We start from the raw sequence: 21,488 nt of genomic DNA on the forward strand, positions 1-21,488 counted from the left end.
TCTACGGAATTCAACATCGATTATCATCATTTCCCTGGCGTCTATACCTCGTTTTTACAAAGTCCGCTTACCTAACCTGAAGACTTGACAGACTCGGTGTTGATATCAGGGCCCTACCTGCTAAGACGAAGCCGATTCAGATCGATTTGATTCTGTCGTACCGCGTACAGATCTGGCAACCCCCGTTGCCTAGGTATTGTTGATTATATGGCGCATAGCAACGGGAGTGTAAAGAACGGTTTTTACATTATTATAATTTTTTGTTCTTTTACTCTTTATTATACCGAGTTGGCCATCTATGATTTCGCTCGCTAATATCGTGTTCCTTCGAGCCGGATCTTCCTCATCAATAAGCCGCCAACAAATTATATAATTTTGTTTGACGACTAAAAACAATTAAAGAAACAAACTCATACTTACATACGTTTTAGTACCATTCTAATATTGACACTCTTCGTCTCTGCCTAAGGACGGTGGAGGATAAACTAATAATTCGTTTGCAAACCGGAGATGTCCAATTTGGAAAGAGTGGTTGCAACCATTAATCTCTATCCGGCTGTCAGTCAGGCATCGGGAAAAATAAAAGGAGCAATAAGAATGCTTCCCCGGGCATCCTGCGACTGTCGCCGAGAGAGCGACAAGCGATAATTATTTTATCGCAACTTAGTAGTCGAATGACATTGCTACAAAATAAAATAAATACTAAGATGACACATAAGAGGAAGAAGTATTTATTCTATGGCAGTAGTTGAATAACGCAGACTGACGAAAATAAATGGACGATATATACGATTCGTGTACAATAAGATGCGAGCTTTATCTAACGTAGACAGTTGCTTACTTGTAACTTACTACACAAGTAAATAGTTCAAACCCTCGACCTCTCTTCCGGAATACCTCTTCTTCTTCTTCTTCTTCTTATTGTGTGGGTTGTGAGGAGAAATACCAGCCTCATCAACCCCGGTGTCAGGGTTATGATTGAGCCGCCAAAGGCCCCTGACATGGCTCATGTAACGATTACTCACTTACAACAGTAAATAGCAACCGGGACCAACGGCCTTCCGAAGCTTGTCCGAAAACTTTCGGACAATCAGGTGATCAGCCTGTAATGTCCTAACCAAACTAGGGATCACAAAGAAAAACCCGGAACCCGGAATACCTTACTATAGGTAAAACTCCACAACACTACTCTACCATTTATCTCCACTGCGGTTCTGCCGCCTCATGTCCCCGATACGACTTCCACTCGCTTGTCCCCAGAAGTGAGACCAAAGCCTTATTGCGTACGACCAGATAAAATGGCTCTTACGCGATAAACCGTTAATTAATTCTCCAAGCAGATTGTGGGAGAAAATCTGCTTAGGAATAAGAAACAAAAGGAAACTGTAAAAGCTCTTAATATGTGTTTCTTCGTTTAAGTAGGTTACACGTATAAGGCGGGAAATTAGCTGTACAGGTTCTAAGGATTATTACGTAGATTCTATTATACCTTTCCTTTATATTATATTTCTTGTTTATTGAACAACAGGAATTAATATAGCAATAGAATTAATTTAGATCTAAATTATTATTATTCTAAACTTTGAGTTTTAAAAACTTGACACACTACTCATGTAAACTTAATCATACTTATAGACAATAATGTTATGTCAAAATCGAAACTTATATGAAAACGCTATTTCTGACAGTTGTCAAAATGAAGACCATATCGTCACTGGAAAGGAAAAATTACGTAGGTTAACGCCAAAGTATGAGTTTATGTTATTATAATGTATTACTAGAAAATGAAAAACGTTGACGTCATCCAAATGGTAAAAAGATACAAAAAATTAAAAATGATACAAACAAAACTAAAATTAAATGGGTTTTTCTCGAAATGCGTCTTTCCTGAAACGATATAGAAATAGTGAACACCAGCCCTCCTATCAATATGTTCTACGTCAAAAGATCCTTGTTAATTGTAGGGTCGTAGGTATTTGTATTTTCAACCAAACCTCAGCAGGAAATCATGAAAAAACATCAAAAATAAAAATCAATCTATCAAAAAAAAGCAATCAATCAATCATCACAAAGTATTTGTTATGTTATGTTATGGGCATGCTCTACGTAGAAAGAACAACATAAACCCAATTGCATAATTTTGTCAATCTCCTTTCTGCGAATAATTTTGTACCCACAAATATACGGAAGTAACCTAGATGTTTCAGTTTACGTAAAGTACTTTTAAATCAACAATGTTCCGATCTTGAAACCTTTCACATTGAATCTTCCGCTTCGGTGGCACCCCGAATTTATACCACTTCGTTACATAATAATGTTACATAACACTTTAATTAACACGTGTTACATGTTAACAACACGTTTTTAATTTATTTTAATTCGGCCATCGATATAATTCTATAAAAATAAAACAGGTTGCGCGCTAATAAGCCGATAGTGTAGAGGTTGATGTATAATTACGTTATTACTATAGAAGTAACCAGGAGTAACCAACTCGTTAGTGGACAAGTCTCTTTTTTTTACATTAGCAATATTAGGTTTGAGCGAGTATCACCGACAGGCCGCGACAATTTTGATTAAAATACGAACATCGAATATGGTTGTGCATTTACTAACGATATACAGCTCTGCTTATCCTAATAAATTATACTACTGTAGCACCAGCAGTAAGTAAATAGAACAGCATCTGTAGATATACAGATGCTATATCCTGTCGTTCGAAAGATACGCAGAAAAACCTGCAACGTAACTAACTCTATAGGTAAGATTAGATCGTAAGTTGTCCCCGTCGCTCGCAATCAGCCGAGCAATAACATCTCCCTGTGTATTTTCCCATTTCGCCGAACACTAATAAAGCTCGTAAGTGATAATTCGATAAGCCTCCGACTGGTTTACGAGTGTTGTCAATATGGTGTCTGCAGGAACAAATAGTGACGCAATTTCAGAAACGAAGCATATAATATACTTATACGTAGTGTTAGATAGAAATAACAATCTCGATTAATACATCACTCATGAACGTCACAACACTGGCTTCTGTTTTTGACAGATCTAACTAACAAACTATAATCTAACTAAAAAATATAATCACAAATTGTACTAAACTATACTTTCTGTTTTACAGTAGATAGGTTACAAGCATCTTCCTGATTGTGCTCATGACCTTATTACATTACGCGATTCATCGAGCACGACGCATAGATTTTTTTTTTGACGTGACTTATTGTAGATTTGCCGCAGAGTGCATTAACTACTTGGCCGGACAAATGGCGAGCGCCGAGGGCTTTCACCCGGTACAAAATTTAAGACTGCAGCAGGCCTAAGGGTGCCCAGTTGGGCGCGAACTTCGGCTCAGGGCGTCATCTGAGAGGGAGAATATTTGAAAGAATTGATCGACTCTAGTGGGTCGATAGCGATAAGCGCTGAATGAGGGAACGATGCATAGAGTATAGGTATAAAATGTATAGAGAAATCGTGGCCTCGTCCGAACTCGATGCATCGTGCGTGTCCGATGAATCGCGTAGTGTATGGGGTCTTTAACTGGCGCAAAACAAGTAGGTATATACTACTTTAGTTACAATATAACCTAACCTATGATAGGTTAGTTCTTTGGCTTGATTGGAAAAAATTCAGCGCTCTGCGTAAGATACTCGTATTTATTGTTTTTGCAGATTGGCCGGGGAGCACCGAGTGTAACGGAGGTATTGTGTAGTGTGTCACTTGGGAAATAAGATCTCCTTCCTCACAAGAATTTTGGTTTCGTTATCATAGAGTCCCCAAACGTCGATTCCCGGTACGACGAGTCTACGTTGAGTGAGTAGCTTTACGTCGCATCTGTCCTTTGTTTATACAGTTTAAATCCCAACAAAAACATTTTCATGTAAAATGTTACCAAGATGAGATCATATCGATCACAATGTCAAAAAGTCATCATATCTCATGTAGTGCCAAGATTCTAACTCTACACGTCCTTAGTATACAAACTATAAGTTCACAAACTACACGTTAGGCTAAATATGGGGCTTGGCCGTTTCGCTACCATCACATGAACTTAAGGTCAAGGTTACTATTGAGCCGCCAAAGGCCCCTGACATGGCTCATATAACGACTACTTACTTACATCAGTAAGTGATCATACACGGATGGAATGATTGTAGTTAGTCTATCATGTAACTCACCATGGTCGATGTACTTGAGAACGAACTGCACGTCAGGTCCCAGCGCCGCCACTACTTCCAGAGGAAGCTCGTTGTCCCTTAACACGTGCACTGCCAACAAAGTATTTTCATTAGTTCAAAATATTCTAACATACTCGCACATAACACAAACACAGCATGTACATCAGGCTGCATCAGGTTCTTTAGTCGTTTCGGACCGCGGTGCGAATCAACTAATACTACTTTTGAAGGTACATTTGGAATGGGTCAATTCGTACCACAGAGTATGTTATCCGAATCCACTGCGGTCCGAATTGACTCATTACAAAAGAGCTCCTCAGTCCGAATTACTTGCGGTCTCAAACGACTAAAAAACTCATGCATCATATTCTTCCAGAAGCTCTTATGTAGCACTAAAAATACTTAGTGCAAAATATTCTTATTAGACATACAAACTAACACATAACAACAGAGCTTGAAGCTGGGGGAAAACTACCAGATCACTGGAAGAGAACTTGTCATACTTGCTACTGAAATCTTCACATGGATTCGATAAACTGTATTATGAAGATCATTGACCTACAGACCAGAAATATAAATCATAAAAAGCTATGAAAGCCATAAAAAGGCTAAAAAACCTTGAAATCAATTTTTCCAAACCGGGTCAAAATAAGGAAACCAATCGCGATTAAATAAGATCGATTACCTACTACACCGTATTGCGAACAGGCTGAAAAGAAATAAAAAATAAGCCAAAAAATATCAAAAATAAGGCCATTTCCGTAAGAATACTAATTTCCAAACAACCAAACGTTCTACATTTATTATTAGGAATCTGACTTATAAAACAAGAAAGAAAACATACTACGCATTTATGGTTGCGAATCAAAATTAATATTAAAAAAGTACTTACGACGGTTGAAGATTATCGAAATGAATTTCGTAAGCAAAGTTTGTTTCTAATTGAACAAACGAACATTGAAAGTACTTAATTGAAACTTAACATGAATGACGCATGTCTCTAAAAATATATTTCTTTATTTTGGCACTGTGTTCTTTTGAATTTTGTGTTCTGTGTGTTTTAGTGTGTTGTGTGTGTTACTGTGTTATGTGGTTTTTCTGTGTGCGTAACTGGCGAGACAAGGAGTCGGTGTACATCCTACACACCTCTGCCTACCCCCTAAGGGATACAGGTGTGATGCTATATTTATGTTCTTTAAGATACCTACTAAAGAGAAATCAAAGATAAAAGCTTATAGCCTGTATCCAAGTTAAAGGTCGACACATTCAAAGGACCCATTCGTGCGGATTCAGCGAAGAATAACCGCCCGAACCACAGACTCAATTACGAGCCAATTATACGTCAGGACAATTTCATTACCCGACGGAAGCATCGATGATTTATATTGGAAACTGGTTGGAGATGTAACCAAGCATTGTTCCACGATTAACAAGCGTCAGATGTGCCCACAATAAACAGGGCCGAGCCAATTGTCTCAAGTTATGAGGTAATTTATCGGAACACCATGAAATATAGACGCCACGAGCCCACAGGAAACTACGGTGAAGCAATAAAACTAACTCTACAGGCGTTTGTATTGCTAAGACATTGTTGAATTTCAGCTAATACTTGTTGTTCTGAACTGTTGTTTGTTAGTTTTGTTACCTAGTAATTTATTTTCGACATTCTATCTTATAATTTGACACAAGTACCGAAAGTGCCTGCAAAAGTTTTTCTCCTAATTAAGGCTCTTATTGACAACATCTTAATAGCGTTTACATACTTTAATTTCTATTTGATATTTATTTAATAACCATTGTACACAGATTTGAATACCTACATGTCTAATGTTTGCTTTTGAATTGTAAGAAAGTAAACTGTATTAATGAAAGATAAATGGTGAAAAGCCATAATTTTCACCGAACCGAAAAGATAATAACAATACAAAGAAACGCACAATTAATGCGGCTGTTACAAACTAAAATTGTAATAAGCAAGCAAGCGCCTGCACAAAAGTTGCAAGCAATTATTTCTGCAAGATGTAATAGAGCGCCGGAAATTATTTTGAAAGGAGTTTTACTACGCCATAAAATGTCTTCTGTGCATTTAACGAACCATGCGCCCGTATCAAAAAGTTAATTACTGATTATGAGTGAAAAATAAATATTATGTTTTATTGAAAGCTAAAGAAGGTGTTTGGAGTAAAATGGTTCCCAGGGAGACCGTGTTATTAGGACCCTTTCGCGTCGCGTGCTGTCGTTATCGCTGCGAAGCCTGGTGTGGATGAGTTCATTATAGCAAATTATATAGTTGTAGTGGGTAATTTGCAAGTGTTCTGGTGATGGGCAACATCATTACCTCATGTTCCCATGGGCGCTTCCTTCCAAATTGAAATTATGTCAAGCAAGATCGCTAGATAACGTGCTAATTAATTCTACATCGGGCACGACATTCTATTACCGACATGCGCGAATTATAACCGCCATTGTTTGTCCGATGGTGTTTACGTGGTGAGTGAAAGTCACTTAGCTATACGTGTTTGTTCAAAGGAGGCTTGTAATGTGATGCCAAAGCTCACCTTGTAAAGCAATAGATGTAACATTGTACCTTATTTTAAATGACGACAAAAAATGATTCTCATTATTCTCATACACTAGCTGTATCTAATAGGCACTAGTAGATATAATAGTTGGTTTTAATCCTTATTGTAAACTAAAGGATATAATGGCCCCGATTCCTGCAGACACCGCCTAATTTTATTTTAAGTTATATCCGTCATTTTCATATCCGTCGAAAAGGAAAGGGACGGATGATTCACAGCTCTTAATTTTAGGAAGAATGAGTAAATTAATGTGTCGGGTTATTGACTGACGTAAAATTTTTAGACGGTTGGTTTAGATTTGTGCTTAAAATTGACGTGTGTTCCATAAATTTTATGCTTGTCGATTACCCGTCCCTTTCCTTTTCGGCGGATAAGAAAATGACAGATATAACTTAAAATAAAATTAGATGGTATTTACAGGAATTAGCACCATGGTCCGTAAAAAGGTTTAGTACGATCTAGTCTGGACCGGTGTGCGTGTATGAAACGGTTGATGAATGTGGAGGAAGCAAGAGAAGTATGTCAGGGTCGAAGCATATCGAATACCATAATCTCTGCTTAAGTGACTGACTGCGTGAGTTTATGTATGTAAGCAATGTTTATTCTCTCTCATATAAGCAAGACAAAGACAATTTAAGCAAATATTTGGCCAACCTGTTGTTATCAGACATCGAAAGTAAATTAGGCATTCACTCTCCCGTAAATAATGCATGCAGCTAATTAAAATATTACCAGAAGTGGCCGCAGTCATTGTAAATATTTATAAAGAGATAATAATATTCCCCTTCGGTCTCAAGGTCTGATTCGCGATTTCGAAAACTTTCACTGCCGCGGGCGTGGTGTCGGGGGCCCTTGGTTCCTTGGCCATTATGTAATTACTTTTGGTAATATAACTTGCCATAGGTATGATATGGAGTGAAATGAAGACAGACGAGTTTGTCACAATATTATCATCACTACATAGTATAAAACAAAGTCGGTTTTTTTTACCCTATATCCCTATGTATGTACGCTTAAATCTTTAAAACTACGGAACGGATTTTGATGCGGTTTTTTTTAATAGATAGAGTGATTCAAGACGAAGGTTTATATATAATCTTATATAATAAGATCTATTAAGTAGTGGAGAAATACTGTTATTTGTGATGTCGTAAATTATTTCATTTTTTCCTCAGCATTGCACCCGAGCGAAGCCCGAGCGAAGCTAGTTTATAGATAACAAACATTTGACATAGGTCTATTAAGAATCTTCACAGCACCAAAGTGGCTAAAGTAGTAGGTAGAACAACGCCGCCTATTCTTTCTATTTCTCTTTTGTTTTGTACTTCTGTATTTTATGTTTATGCGATAAAGGTATACGTTATATGTACTTATTACAGTTTCGTATAGCTAGGTATATGACATACCGCTTTGGTTTTTGTTTGCAACGGAAAGGTTTAATAAGCCAAGTGTAAACATACATAAGCTGACACTCTAAAGAAACTTTAGGTTTACATATTTAAATGATGCAAAGGGATTGATCGAAACAGATTAACATACAGAGAGAAAACAACATATGGTATGCACCATTGACTCCAGGCAGACTTATTGCCTACTTAAAATTAAAATTACATGTTGTGGGACAGAAATCGAAAGGAAACAAGATTTTGAGAATTGAAAGTACGAGTTTTAGCGTAAGTTGTTGAATACTTTAATTTGAAAGGGACAGAGATAAAGGAGAAGGTGTTTTCATTTTGGCTCTTTGGTGACTTCCAACATTTCCCTTCCGGCATAATATCAAAGAGCATACGAAGCGAAGTGACTTCACTTTCATTTCATGTTTAATTCACAGCCAACCGAATGCAGCACACTGCTTTGACTATCATGATTGAAACGAACGATGAAGAAAATCAATGCAGATTTGTGCGAAAAAGCACCGTTGGTAATTCGTTAGTTTGTAGCCGTGGTAGCCCAGTTGAAAGAACGCTTGACTCTCACTATAAGGTCGCAGGTTCGAATACAACACGGATCATAAATGATTATCACGTGGTCAGCGATGAAGGAAAACATCGTGATGAAACCCACATTCCCGAGAAATGCATTTTTCGGAGGTATGTGACCTAACCTGTATTGGGCTGGTTTTCCCTTCTTTAAAAAACCGGACCTGTCAAATCTTCAGTTTAGGTAAGCGGACCATGTAAAAACGGGGTAACGCTAGGGAGATGATGATGATGATGGTAATTAGTTTGCTCACTACAGCGCTATAACGTTTAGGTATAATGAAAATTCCATATCTTAAAATAGAGTTTTGTAAGTAGGTAGGTATTTCACTGCATCATCTCAACCACAGAATAAAGATACCTTAGTTCATTAAAAACTGCTACATTTTTACACGACAGCCCATTTTAAATGCTTCTTGAATAAAAATCTGGTTTGTAATTGGCTTAATGACTGCCGTGGACGAAATTAAACATAACCATTCGTAATCCATCAGGCGCTCGAAGGTCAAAACATTTCAGAAATGGCGCGTGTGAGAGCGAAATATGGCGAAAATGTCATTTTGGACATAACTTTCCCACGGGCGACGATCGGCACGCAATTACTATGGCGTCTCTGGTTTTTGCAATAAAGTACACTCTGCCACACAAGTTCACGAGCCATCCATCAAAGGCTACGTGGGACATCCGCAAGATCCGTGTTGGAATGTGTACCTCTAGCTGTAACAATCATCGATTCTCCACGCTGTGACAAACTAGCGCTAGCTGTCTAACGGCAGAGTATGCAAAGCGCATTCTGAATAAGGAAATGACTCTAATACCCAGGTACCTTGAGGACACGTGGTTTATCTTTCTGTTAACGTTATTACTACGGTATCGGTTTTTATTCTTCTTGGACTATTTAAGGGAGCTGTTTAAAGAAATAAATATACTGACGGTCGCAAGTCAATATATTTATGAAAACATGTACATAAAAACATAAATAGCCTGTATACGTCCCACTGCTGGGCACAGGCCTCCCCTCAATCAACCGGAGGGGGTATGGAGCATACTCCACCACGCTGCTCCAATGCGGGTTGGTGGAGGTGTTTTTACGACTAGTAGCCGGACCACTGGCTTAACGTGCCCTCCGAAGCACGGAATCATCTTACTTTTTCGGACAATCAGTGAAAACATGTATGTACGTAAAAATGTATCTCTCCTTCCGAGAAACTGTGAAAGGCATACTTACAATACAAGAAAATAAAAATAAAACTGCTATTCAAAATTCTAGATTAAGTAAATTAAATTCATCTTTTTTGGGGTTATGTATACGTTTTTACAATAAAATACCAGATAATATTTTAAATTTGTCAGAAAATAAATTAAAAGCTCATGTGAAGTTTACTTTATGTAAAAAAGCTTATCATAATATTAATGACTACCTAACTGATAAAAATGTCTGGTATTGAATGTGTTTCTCTAATTATTAAATAACTTGTAATGTATGTAATACCCTCATTGATTTAAAAGGTGTGTGGCTGTTGCAGTTCCTTGTCATTTTTTCTTCTCAGCCATAACACCTTGCGAAATAACGTAAATTTAAAAATGTTACATTGACCTTCAAGAATAAATGAACCATAAATGAAATAAATGAAAACTTCAATAAATGATTCTGATTTCTGATTTTCTGATATTATCGTGTACAGATCAAATAGGCACTTCGCGAGGGAACAACTACTCACTCGTTACTTAAGAAATTAAAAAGCGAACGTGAAGTACCTAGTAAAACACGCAACATTTATTTATTTACAAATCTCTCTACTACAACTTACGTACTAAAAACTTTTATGCCATACTTATTCAGAAATCAAACCACTCAATCCCTTTTATCTACAGCAGAAAGGACAATATATGAAGATACATTAGTAAACACTACTGTTACTGCCATTACAACGGTGTCTTGACGATTTTCATGATCGTTTCTAGATAGACATGTTTTTCAAATATCTCCTAACAAGCTGGACTAGAATTTCTATGGCAAATGTCAGAACGATCTACGAGTAGCCAACGGTGAGTTGACAGGCAGAGGGCCATCAAGTACTGTTAAGGCGAATTAAAGTGACGTCTCCTGCGCAGGCAGTTTTTGTGGAAGCATTACTTGGACTTACGAGAACACGCGAGCGATGGAGCCGAGAGGTTTTCTGTAAATGTTTTTGTTTTGAGAAAACACTGCTTTTTAAATTAATAATTATATGTATACCTACACATCGCGTATCTGAGTTTTCTGTAACACAGTTGGCTCGACCATTATAATAGAGGGCGATACGGCTCACCACCTATCACGTTGATCTAATAGAAAGCTCGGTGAGGCGTGGGTACCTAGTTCATCTTACGATGGATGGACCTCTGACTACCGCTATTAGGATATAGTCTATAAGTAGGGATGTTATGTTGAATGCATATCATTACATCAAGGTAGATAAAGCAACAGAACGACTTAAGAACATTAAGTAACCTTTGTTTTTTGAGTCTAAAAGTAAAATGTAAAGAATGACTTCTACTCCTATTACCTCTTATTTAGTGAACCTGTGTTTAGTACAGCTTCCGTGGTCTAACAGCCTCCGTGGTCTAGTGGTTAGAGCGTTAGGCTCACGATCTGGAGGTCCGGGTTCGATTCCCGATGGGGACATTGTCGAAATCACTTTGTGCGACTGTCCTTTGTTTGGTAAGGACTTTTCAGGCTTGAATCATCTGATTGTCCGAAAAACTAAGATGATTCCGTGTTTCGGAGGGCACGTTAAGCCGTTGGTCCCGGCTCTTAGCCGTAAAAACACCTCCACCAACCCGCAGTGGAGCAGCGTGGTGGAGTATGCTCCATACCCCCTCCGGTTGATTGAGGGGAGGCCTGTGCCCAGCATTGGGACGTATATAGGCTGTTGATGATGTGTTTAGTACATAACATCCCGCTTGTGTCCTCGAAGGTTTAGACAGTGACATAGGACACTCACTACTTATATGCCAGCTATGTCTAAATCCCATGTAACAGGGGGCGAACACATCGAGTCCCATTAACCGGGCACAATAGGCTAGTTTCCAACTAGTCAATTCAGTTACTTTTTACTAAACGTAAAAAGACGAAATTACTACAGAATTTGTATGAAAAAGCAACTTTGACGTCATAGAAAAACGTGACAAAATGTCGCACTCATAATTACATTTTCATTATTAAAATTCATAAATAAGTTAAATAGAAAAAAGGAAACTTTTTTTTGTTACCTTTAGATCTGTCTTTATTTAGTAAAATCAGAATTTCATAATTTATTTTTGACCTAGGAAACAACCCAATTTCTGGAAACCGCGTGAAATCAACTAATATAATAATATGTTCAAAACCGAATTCATGGTTTAGAGCCCAAGGCAGGATTCGAACCAGTGATGCTACGATGTTACTCACGCGTTCTGCAAACAGGGCTATCACTTCGAATTGCCCTTTAAGCTACAAGCCTACGCATAATAGACATCAAATAAGTACAGTAGGAAAGTGAGTAGAACGGAACGTAAAATTAATGAGAAAGTAAGTAAGAATATATAAACTATGGAAGGATAATGAATTGGGATTTGGTTATTTATGGTATGAATTTAAAAAGGGTTTCTCTACGATTATTAGGGTCGAAGTGTAAAGGTGCATTTGTTTTTTGTAAAAAAGGAAAAAATAAATTTAGTAAAGATAAATAAAATATGCCTTTTAATTGAAATTGATTGAAAATAGAACATGTCTAAATCTACGAATGTAAATGTATCTTTAAAATAATATTCTTCGGATTTAAGACGAAAATATTCCGATAAAAATCTTACCACCGTGAGAAAAAGGTTTTCCACAAAACAGAAATACAAAACGTACCACACGTACGGAAGGTAAAAGAAATCTATACGGTAACGAGCCTCGAGGATCTTCGACAAAGCAAAGGAAACTTTGGCTGCACCGTTGATTTTACCCGGATACCAAATGTACCTTATTTGTGGCTTCACCGGATTGTGAAACTATCGGTTTGTAATAAAAAAGATAAAGGTGTACTTTAGAGATTGTTGTCTCTATAGAAGTAGTTTCTCGGGCATTCGTAATTCTGTTAATATAAATAATAAGTTATTTATTTACGTAGGTATGGCTTCTCCCAGCCCTTACAGGATATAGGCTTGATGCTATGTTATGTTGTTATGTTTATATACTTTTGACTTTCAGTGTTGTCAGCGGAAATAAAAAAAAACAGGTTAAATCTAAGCTAAATTAGTAGAATTTTCAGACTGGCATGGAAGTCTACGTGTTCCGAAAGCCGTGCTTACCTTCTTCAAAAAAATAGAGTCGGGGCACCGCATACTAGTAGCAAGACAACAAGATAAGACAGACAAAAAAGGAACAAATTCAAAAAAACGCGAAGTTAAAAAAGTGAAAAGATTTTAAAATGGTTGTCGCTATCAAATAGAAACTACTTTAGGTTATTAAAAAGAGAAATAAAGAGAGAGAATGACAAGAAAGAGATAACAAAGGTACCTCCATCGAGAGGGTGCACTCGGAACAGCAGGCAGGGCTCGTCGCCCGGATCGCGGCAGCAGTCGATGACGTCGCGGCACGTGGTCTGCGGTGTGACCGGCACGTGCGCAGGAGCCCAGCCCGCGCCCACCTCGCACCACACGCGCACTATCATCTGGAACAACGGGAACTTCATTAACATCCAAGAACTACACTATGTCTGGACAGCGCATAACATATGCATAAAAGTACCTAAGCATACAATAAGATACCTAACAAATTCAAGAACGGACCCACTAAAATAATTACTTGTAAACGCCAGAAGATAATCATCAATAGTATTAGTGAACTTGAAAGTGTTTGATATTTGCATGATAATAATAAATAACAGGATAGTCAACTAAAAACGAATTAAGCAGTGTCTGCGAGGGATTTTCACGTGTCGCTACCGTGGTGGCGGCACCATGACATCCTAATGAGATACACGTATTCTAAGATTATTCGAAACTCGAAACTTCCTCCACTCGACTCGGCCTCAGCTGACAATTCCAGCATTTAAAGTTGTCCTTTTTGAAGCGTCTCGTCGAGGAAACACACGACCCAAGGGCTGGCAGCTACTTTTGTCAAAGCTGTTCAAAGAGGAAATTAATGTTACCAGTCTTTTGGGCACTTTGCCTCGATGTGATGTTTTGGACGAGTTTTTCTATTTGTAGATAACTGTATGTTGTTATGTGTTTAATAAATTAAAATTATTTTTAGGTGATATTTACGTTCTCGACTTGAGGACTTTACTCATTGGAATCGAGCAGATCATACTGCCAACAAAATAATACGAAAATAATGACGTCATGCTTCCACCCAACGTCACTGGAGTTAACTCGAGATAAGGTTCAGGCGTTTAAGAATACCGATATTGAACTGAGTTCGAGATCATCCTTAAAGTCGCCTCAACTGAAGACGGAGTCAAGGAAGGTTTGACTTAACATCTTTTCAGGTGTTAATCGCTTAAAATTCCGGATCAGTAACCGACCACACTCAAGGTAGATTGCGCGTGTGAATTTTAAGTAGGCATGAAATGCAAATACATAAATGAACTCACGCGCGCACTTCCTTACTGGGCTGGGTAGAGCCACAAATCATAAGAAAACAATCTTGGTTCCTGCCTCTGAAGATAAACGGATGCAATTTATAATGACAACTCCACCATGTTAGACACGCAATCTAATCTAGTGAATGTCTACGACATGTCCAGTAAACATAATTTTAATACACAATAATATGATTACATAAATATTACTATTTTGATACATAACATAACGTAAACAGCCTATAACGTCCCATTGCTGGGCGCAGGCCTTCCCTCAGTCAATCGGAGGGGGTATGGAGCTACTCCATTGCGGGTTAGTGGAGGTGTTTTAATATATAAAAATGTAAACTGTTACTGGCAATAAGATTATTTTATTCTTATTATTTCTTCTTATTCGTAATATATTAGTGTTCGCGCTGTCTACAATGACGTCACTCCTCGAGCAGCACGGGCGCGGGGTGATTAACCGCGACCAGCGGCGCCGCGGCGGCCGGCCGCTGCCACACCGCGACGCACGCCCCGCACCACTCGCAATTTTCATATAGAAGAGGACACACGCGCGCTTGTCGTAGCCTTTATTCCTAATATTTGTAACGTACCTACTACAAAAATAAATTGTCTTCATTATAAAAGGTCATTATTTTATTTGTCTTGCCTAGACAAATATTGGCGACCGTCGATAAATCGGCTCGGAATTACGAAGTCTAAAATTCCAAATTTGTAATCGTAACGGACATATCATCTTGGAGGAGTCAGTGCCTGGCGTTCTGCGGGACTTCTGTGTCAGCAGGGGAGTGCTCTTTCCTTGTTCCTTTGATTTTCCATCCTCCTTTAATTGTGAAAGTGTATAAATCTCTGAGTGAGTAAAATTGCATTTACCTACATAATAGCTATCGAATTTGTATGCGGGTAAAAATCCATTAGTTTTTGCTTGTAACCAAATCCGATATACATAATACAGCCTTAATGGTGACTGCCTACGCTTTATATGATCATTACGTGCCTCATAATTGTTAAAGCGCAGCGTAGGTACCTGCATACCTTATCATTATAGATAAACTTTAACGTTTTAATTTCACGTTTCATAAGCTATATACAGCTGTATTTTTGTACCCACTATCGCAAGCGTTGCAGTCTGCTTCTTCTTAATAGCTAAACTTTAATACGAAATATCACCTCATTTATTAAAATTCACCCGCTTTGTGATAAAATTCCGTCAATTACCTACGTTCTTCAACTTGTCACTTCCTATGCCCTTAGTTAAAAATCGTAAGTTATCTTAATTACGTATCGATATTCACGTAAATTTACCTAAACAATTCCAGGTAATAATATTCCTACGGTCACACGTACTGCGCGTGATCAAGCGCTGGCGCGTTGGGTCCACGCATTTACACCGTGACGCCAGCCGCACGGCGGCCTATCACACCGTGCAGTAGCAGCTACGGGGATTGGATCGTTGAACAATCAACACTGGGGTTTGGTGCACATTTATTATCCTGCCTAATTTGTTGAATTTGCCCTTGATAATGTCTACCGGAAGTGATAAAGGTGGCGGTACTGATCAAAGTACGCAAATGAAAGAATTAGTTTGTTCGCGAGGTGCAAAAAAGGGTCAACTAACAAAATTTAACAATTTTATTACAACTTTAGGTCAAATTCCGATTGAAAATATTACAAGTTTACAACACAAAGAATTAATTTTCCGTTTAAGCAAAATCGAAAACGTTATTCATGAGTTTAATGAAATTCAAACTAGGATTGAATTTTTAAGCGAAGATATTAAACATACAATTGAAAGAGACATCTTTGAAGATCTTTACTATTCTTCTATACCTATTGCTCAGGAACTTATTGAGTCATATTTAAAAGCCAATCCTGTAGACAAATCAGATGGTAACAGCGATCATTCGCATATATCAGTAAAAACGGGCTGTAACCAACTTAACAATATCAAACTACCCACAATTAGCTTACCAAAATTTGATGGAAATTACTTGAAATGGCTGGAGTTCAGAGATACCTTCGATGCATTAATAAATTCAAATGAAACAATTTTAGACATAAACAAATTTCATTATTTGAGATTGTCTTTAGAAGGTAGTGCAACTGTTGTCATAAAATCCATAGAATTTACTTCAAAAAATTATAAAGTGGCATGGAATTTGTTATGTTCTCGTTATGATAATAAAAAAGTCTTAATAAATAACCATTTAAAAGCGTTATTTTCCGTAGAACCATTAACGCGTGAGTCACACAAGGCCATTCAATTTTTGATTGATCATACACTTAAAAATTTAAGATCACTTGAAAGTTTGGGTCAGCCCACTGACAAATGGGACGTTCTCATTATTTATATTATGGCTAGCAAATTGGATCCCAATACTTTATCAAAATGGGAAGAGCACAAAAGTGCTTCCTTAGATGGAGAATCTTTGGATGAATTTATTGCATTTTTGCGTAAACGTGCAGACGTTCTAGAAACAATATTTTTTGGCAAAAGCGACAAACAAATCAATAAACCTTTTTCATCAAATAAAGTTAAATATACTGATAATGATAATTATAAAAGATCGTCTCCACAAAATAATCAAAAAAGTTTTGTCGCTTCTGGCAAATCAAATCGTAATTATAACCCCACTTGTCCATTCTGCAAAGAGAACCACAGGATTGTCGAATGCGACAAATTTAAAAAAATTTCGCCGGAGGATAGATCAGGTGAAGCCTTAAAACTTAATCTTTGCTTGAACTGCCTACGGCGTGGACATTCCGTTAAGGACTGTCGCTTGGATGGAAGGTGTCGTGAATGTCGACAACAACACAATACTCTGTTACATGTCGATCAAAACGTAAATAAGGACAATAATCAAGTTTACCAGTCAACTTCAATACCTATTTCTTTGGCAGCCCAGTCAGCAAGCCAAGTTCTTCTAGGTACTGCCATGGTACAAGTTGTTAACACTAAAACCAAAAATACTTACCTGGCCCGTGCCTTGCTTGATGCAGGCAGTCAATCGTCATTTATAACATCGAACCTAAAAAATAAAATGGGCATAATCAGTGAGAAAACAGATTTTTGCATTACCGGCATTAGCAACGCCCCAATTCATTTGTCCGATAGCTGTGAAGTAACTATTCAATCTCTAAATGGCCGTTTTACTGTCGCTCTTAAATGCTTAGTGATGCCTAACATAACCGGTCACTTACCTAATACTCCTGTGGATATTTCGCGTCTCAATTTACCCGCGAACATTAAGTTAGCTGATCCTAAATTCTATCAGCCATCATCAATTGATCTTCTTTTAGGTGCAGAAATATTCTTCGATGTCATTACCACAAATAAACTCAATATTGGGCCCGGGATGCCCATCCTCCAAGACTCTAAGTTCGGATGGATAGTGGCAGGTCCCCTTAACGTATGTAAAGACATTCCGAGAAATACCTTTTGTAACTTTACTAAAGACATAAATCATAACTTAATAAAATTTTGGAACATTGAGGAGGTTTCTTTACAAAAATCGCCAATGTCACCACATGATGAGTTTTGTGAACGACATTTTGTCCAAAATACTACTCGTTTGGCAAATGGTAGGTTTTCAGTCAAAATGCCACTTCTTGAAGATCCTGAAAAATCGCTCGGTGAGTCATACTACATGGCCGAAAGGCGATTCTTAAGCCTTGAGAAAAAATTTATTAAAAACCTAGATTTAAAAAATCTTTACCGTAACTTCATTAACGAGTACGAGGAGCTTGGCCACTTAACAAAAATTAACAAGCCTTCCTTCGGTTATTTTATGCCTCATCATGCGGTGATAAGGGAGTCAAGCGAGACAACAAAGCTCCGTGTCGTTTTCGATGCGTCAGCTAAGACTAAGTCTAACAAGTCTTTGAATGATATCCAAGCGATAGGGCCGACAGTCCAAGACGAGTTATTTGACATTTTGATTCGTTTCCGTCAACACAAATATGTTCTGTCTGGCGACATAGCAAAAATGTACAGGCAAATCATGATAGATGAGTCACAAAGACATTTACAGCTCATTCTGTGGCGCGATGACGATACAAAACCCATCAATATCTTACAACTCAACACCGTCACATACGGCACAGCAGCAGCGCCGTTCTTAAGCACAAGATGCTTATTGCAGTTAGCAAATGAGTGCACGGATCCCCTAATTTCTGAAGTCATAAAACATGATTTTTATGTTGATGACCTTCTAACGGGTTCGTCCAATGAAGATGAATTACTACACATTCATAAAGGTGTGACAGAAACTTTGGCCTCTGCTCGCCTTCCCATTCATAAATTTCGTACTAATTGTCCTAACATATTTTCATCATCAACAGAATCCAAAATTCTTAATTTAGATAAAGAATCTAGTGTTTTAGGTGTACTGTGGGCTCCAAACACGGACACACTTAAATTCTCCATAAACATTGACACAAATGCACAAACATTAACAAAAAGAATTATTCTGTCAAATACTTGCAGGATATTCGACCCGCTCGGCCTTCTGAGCGCTAGCACAATTACCTTAAAGGTATTACTGCAAAAATTGTGGAAACTCAAATTAGAATGGGATGACCCCGTCCCAAACGAAATAAAAAAATCATGGGAAAAGGTAATCAATAATCTTAATCTTTTTCTTACAGTATCGGTACCGAGACACGTCATGTGTGCCTCTCCGGTAAAAACGGAACTACACTGCTTCGTGGATGCGTCCCAAGACGCCTATGCTGCGTGTATTTACCTGAGATCGCTTGATGAACATAATTCCGTAACTACAAAACTTTTATGCTCTAAAACTCGTGTAGCACCCTTGAAGCCTGTAACCATTCCGCGTCTTGAATTATGTGCAGCTCTTTTAGGTGCGCGTCTAAGCTATAAGGTCAGTAACGCGTTACGTTGCGAAATTGGTGATAAATATTTTTGGTCTGACTCCACGATTGCGTTAGGTTGGATTAAAAATCAGCCTAAATTGTTTAAAGCTTTTGTATGCAACCGCGTGAATGAAATACATGAGCTCACTAACCGAAACTCGTGGAAACATATACCGACGGACATCAACCCGGCAGACATGGCTTCTAGGGGAGTAGCGCCAAGCACCATGATCAATTCTTCTCTGTGGTGGGAAGGTCCATCCTTCCTCTTAAAATCGGAATCGGAATGGCCTAATCACCCAAATACAAAAATTGATTTGCCCGAAATTAAAGTTCATAAGAGCCAAGTAATCCATAAATTCATTAATTTTGAAAATTACTCAAATGCCAATAAACTAAAAAGGATTTTTGCTTATGTATTTAGATTCATCACCAATTGTAAAACTTCAAATAAAAACAAGTCTCCGTTAAATGAAGTAGAACTTAAAAATTCCCTAAATTTTCTTATAAAAAGGGCTCAAGGCGAATCTTTTTCCAGTGAAATTGAAACTTTATCTAATGGTAAATGTCTTAAAGCTAAATCACACATTTTACAGTTATCTCCCTTCATTGATGACTCCGGTGTGCTGCGAGTAGGTGGTCGCCTTAAGAATGCTGCTCTAAATTATGAGAAAAAACATCCAGCTCTGCTAGATTCCAAACACCACTTAACAAAAATATTAATGGCAGCTGAACACCTGCGTCAAGGTCATGCAGGTCCACAACATACTCTCTATTCGTTTAGAGAACAGTTCTGGCCTATAGGAGGCAGAACATTAGCAAGAAGCATAGTTCGTAAATGCATAACTTGTCTGAGACTTAAAGCCAAAACATTAAACCCGTTTTTCGGTGATTTACCTTCGAGTAGAGTTACGGAATTTTATCCTTTCCAGACTTGCGGCACTGACTTCGCCGGCCCCTTCATGATTTCAAGCAAGAAGGGCCGTGGTAACCGGGTATCAAAAAGTTATTTATGTTTATTTGTTTGTTTTTCTACTAAGGCAGTGCATCTCGAAGTCGTCAGCGATCTTAGCACCGCAGCCTTTATTGCATGTCTTAAACGCTTCATTTCTAGAAGAGGGAAACCTCATTATATATATTGCGATAATGCAAAAAACTTTGTCGGGGCAAAAAATGAATTGGGTAGGATGTTGCGATCCAGTCTGCGTTCTGTCTATGAATATACAGCTAATGAAGGCATTAAATTCACGTTTAATCCCCCTTACTCTCCTACATTCGGTGGGCTTTGGGAAGCCGGCGTAAAGAGTGCCAAGCACCATGTTAAGCGTATTGTAGGAAATGCCAATCTTACTTTCGAGGAGTTGAGTACGCTTTTTACACAAATTGAGGCGATCCTCAACTCCCGACCCCTAACTCCATTATCACATGACCCCAACGACCTTTCTCCTTTGACCCCAGGGCACTTCCTCATCGGGCGGCCGCTGACGTCACTGCCGGCACCACCGGGCGACAACATGAAACTTAAGAACCGTTACATCCTCATTGAAAACTTGAGACAACGCTTCTGGGAGAGGTGGAGGCACGAATACCTATCAGAGATGCAGCAACGAACCAAGGGCCGTCTACGCAATAGTAACCTTCAACTCGGAGACCTGGTTGTCTTCAAGGAGGAAAACCTTCCACCCCTAAAATGGAGGTTGGGTCGAGCACAAAAACTATATCCAGGCGCTGATGGAGTAGTCAGAGTGGCTGACTTCCTAACGTTCAGAGGGACAGAGCGACGAGCCGTCAACAAGGTGTGCCCACTTATACCTCAACCTCAACAACAGCCTCAAACAAGATGATCATTGAAAGAACGCCCTTCTTTCAAGGGGGGGCAAGATGTTCGCGCTGTCTACAATGACGTCACTCCTCGAGCAGCACGGGCGCGGGGTGATTAACCGCGACCAGCGGCGCCGCGGCGGCCGGCCGCTGCCACACCGCGACGCACGCCCCGCACCACTCGCAATTTTCATATAGAAGAGGACACACGCGCGCTTGTCGTAGCCTTTATTCCTAATATTTGTAACGTACCTACTACAAAAATAAATTGTCTTCATTATAAAAGGTCATTATTTTATTTGTCTTGCCTAGACAATTAGAAACAAATAAATGTCAAACCGCATAAATGGTAAATTTAGGTACCATTTATTCGCTATTTATTTATATACTATTTATTTATATTTCGCTATTTTATTTATATGTTTTTGACATCGTAACCAATACGAGTATACG

At 38.4% G+C, this 21,488-nt stretch overlaps 2 protein-coding genes across 7 annotated transcripts in view; one reads left to right on the forward strand and one right to left on the reverse strand.

The window, feature by feature from the left end:
- The window catches only part of LOC126373010 (apoptosis-stimulating of p53 protein 1), a 304,602-nt gene that overhangs the window by 217,879 nt on the left and 65,235 nt on the right, over window positions 1-21,488 (reverse strand). The window contains exons 3-4 of the mRNA XM_050018959.1: window positions 13,268-13,421; window positions 4,179-4,268 (exon numbers count right to left, since the gene is read on the reverse strand). Coding sequence (XP_049874916.1) covers window positions 4,179-4,268; window positions 13,268-13,421 — 244 coding nt within the window. The remainder of the gene's footprint in view (window positions 1-4,178; window positions 4,269-13,267; window positions 13,422-21,488) is intronic.
- LOC126373008 (uncharacterized) lies at window positions 14,752-21,320 on the forward strand. 6 transcript variants are annotated; one of them, XM_050018950.1, is made up of 3 exons: window positions 15,818-19,111; window positions 20,147-20,219; window positions 20,673-21,320. In XM_050018950.1, the coding sequence occupies exons 1-3, from the start codon at window positions 15,863-15,865 to the stop codon at window positions 21,056-21,058; spliced, it is 3,708 nt and encodes a 1,235-aa protein (XP_049874907.1). In that variant the 5' UTR covers window positions 15,818-15,862; the 3' UTR covers window positions 21,059-21,320. The 6 variants fall into 6 exon arrangements, 5 of the variants coding, with proteins under 5 accessions (XP_049874908.1, XP_049874907.1, XP_049874905.1 ...); XR_007567270.1 differs by lacking the exons at window positions 15,818-19,111; window positions 20,147-20,219 and adding an exon at window positions 14,752-15,811 and having other exon boundaries at window positions 20,673-20,745; XM_050018951.1 differs by adding an exon at window positions 14,752-15,811 and having other exon boundaries at window positions 17,640-21,320.

Source organism: Pectinophora gossypiella, chromosome 15 (genome assembly GCF_024362695.1).
Source record: "Pectinophora gossypiella chromosome 15, ilPecGoss1.1, whole genome shotgun sequence".
Lineage (NCBI taxonomy): Eukaryota > Metazoa > Arthropoda > Insecta > Lepidoptera > Gelechiidae > Pectinophora > Pectinophora gossypiella.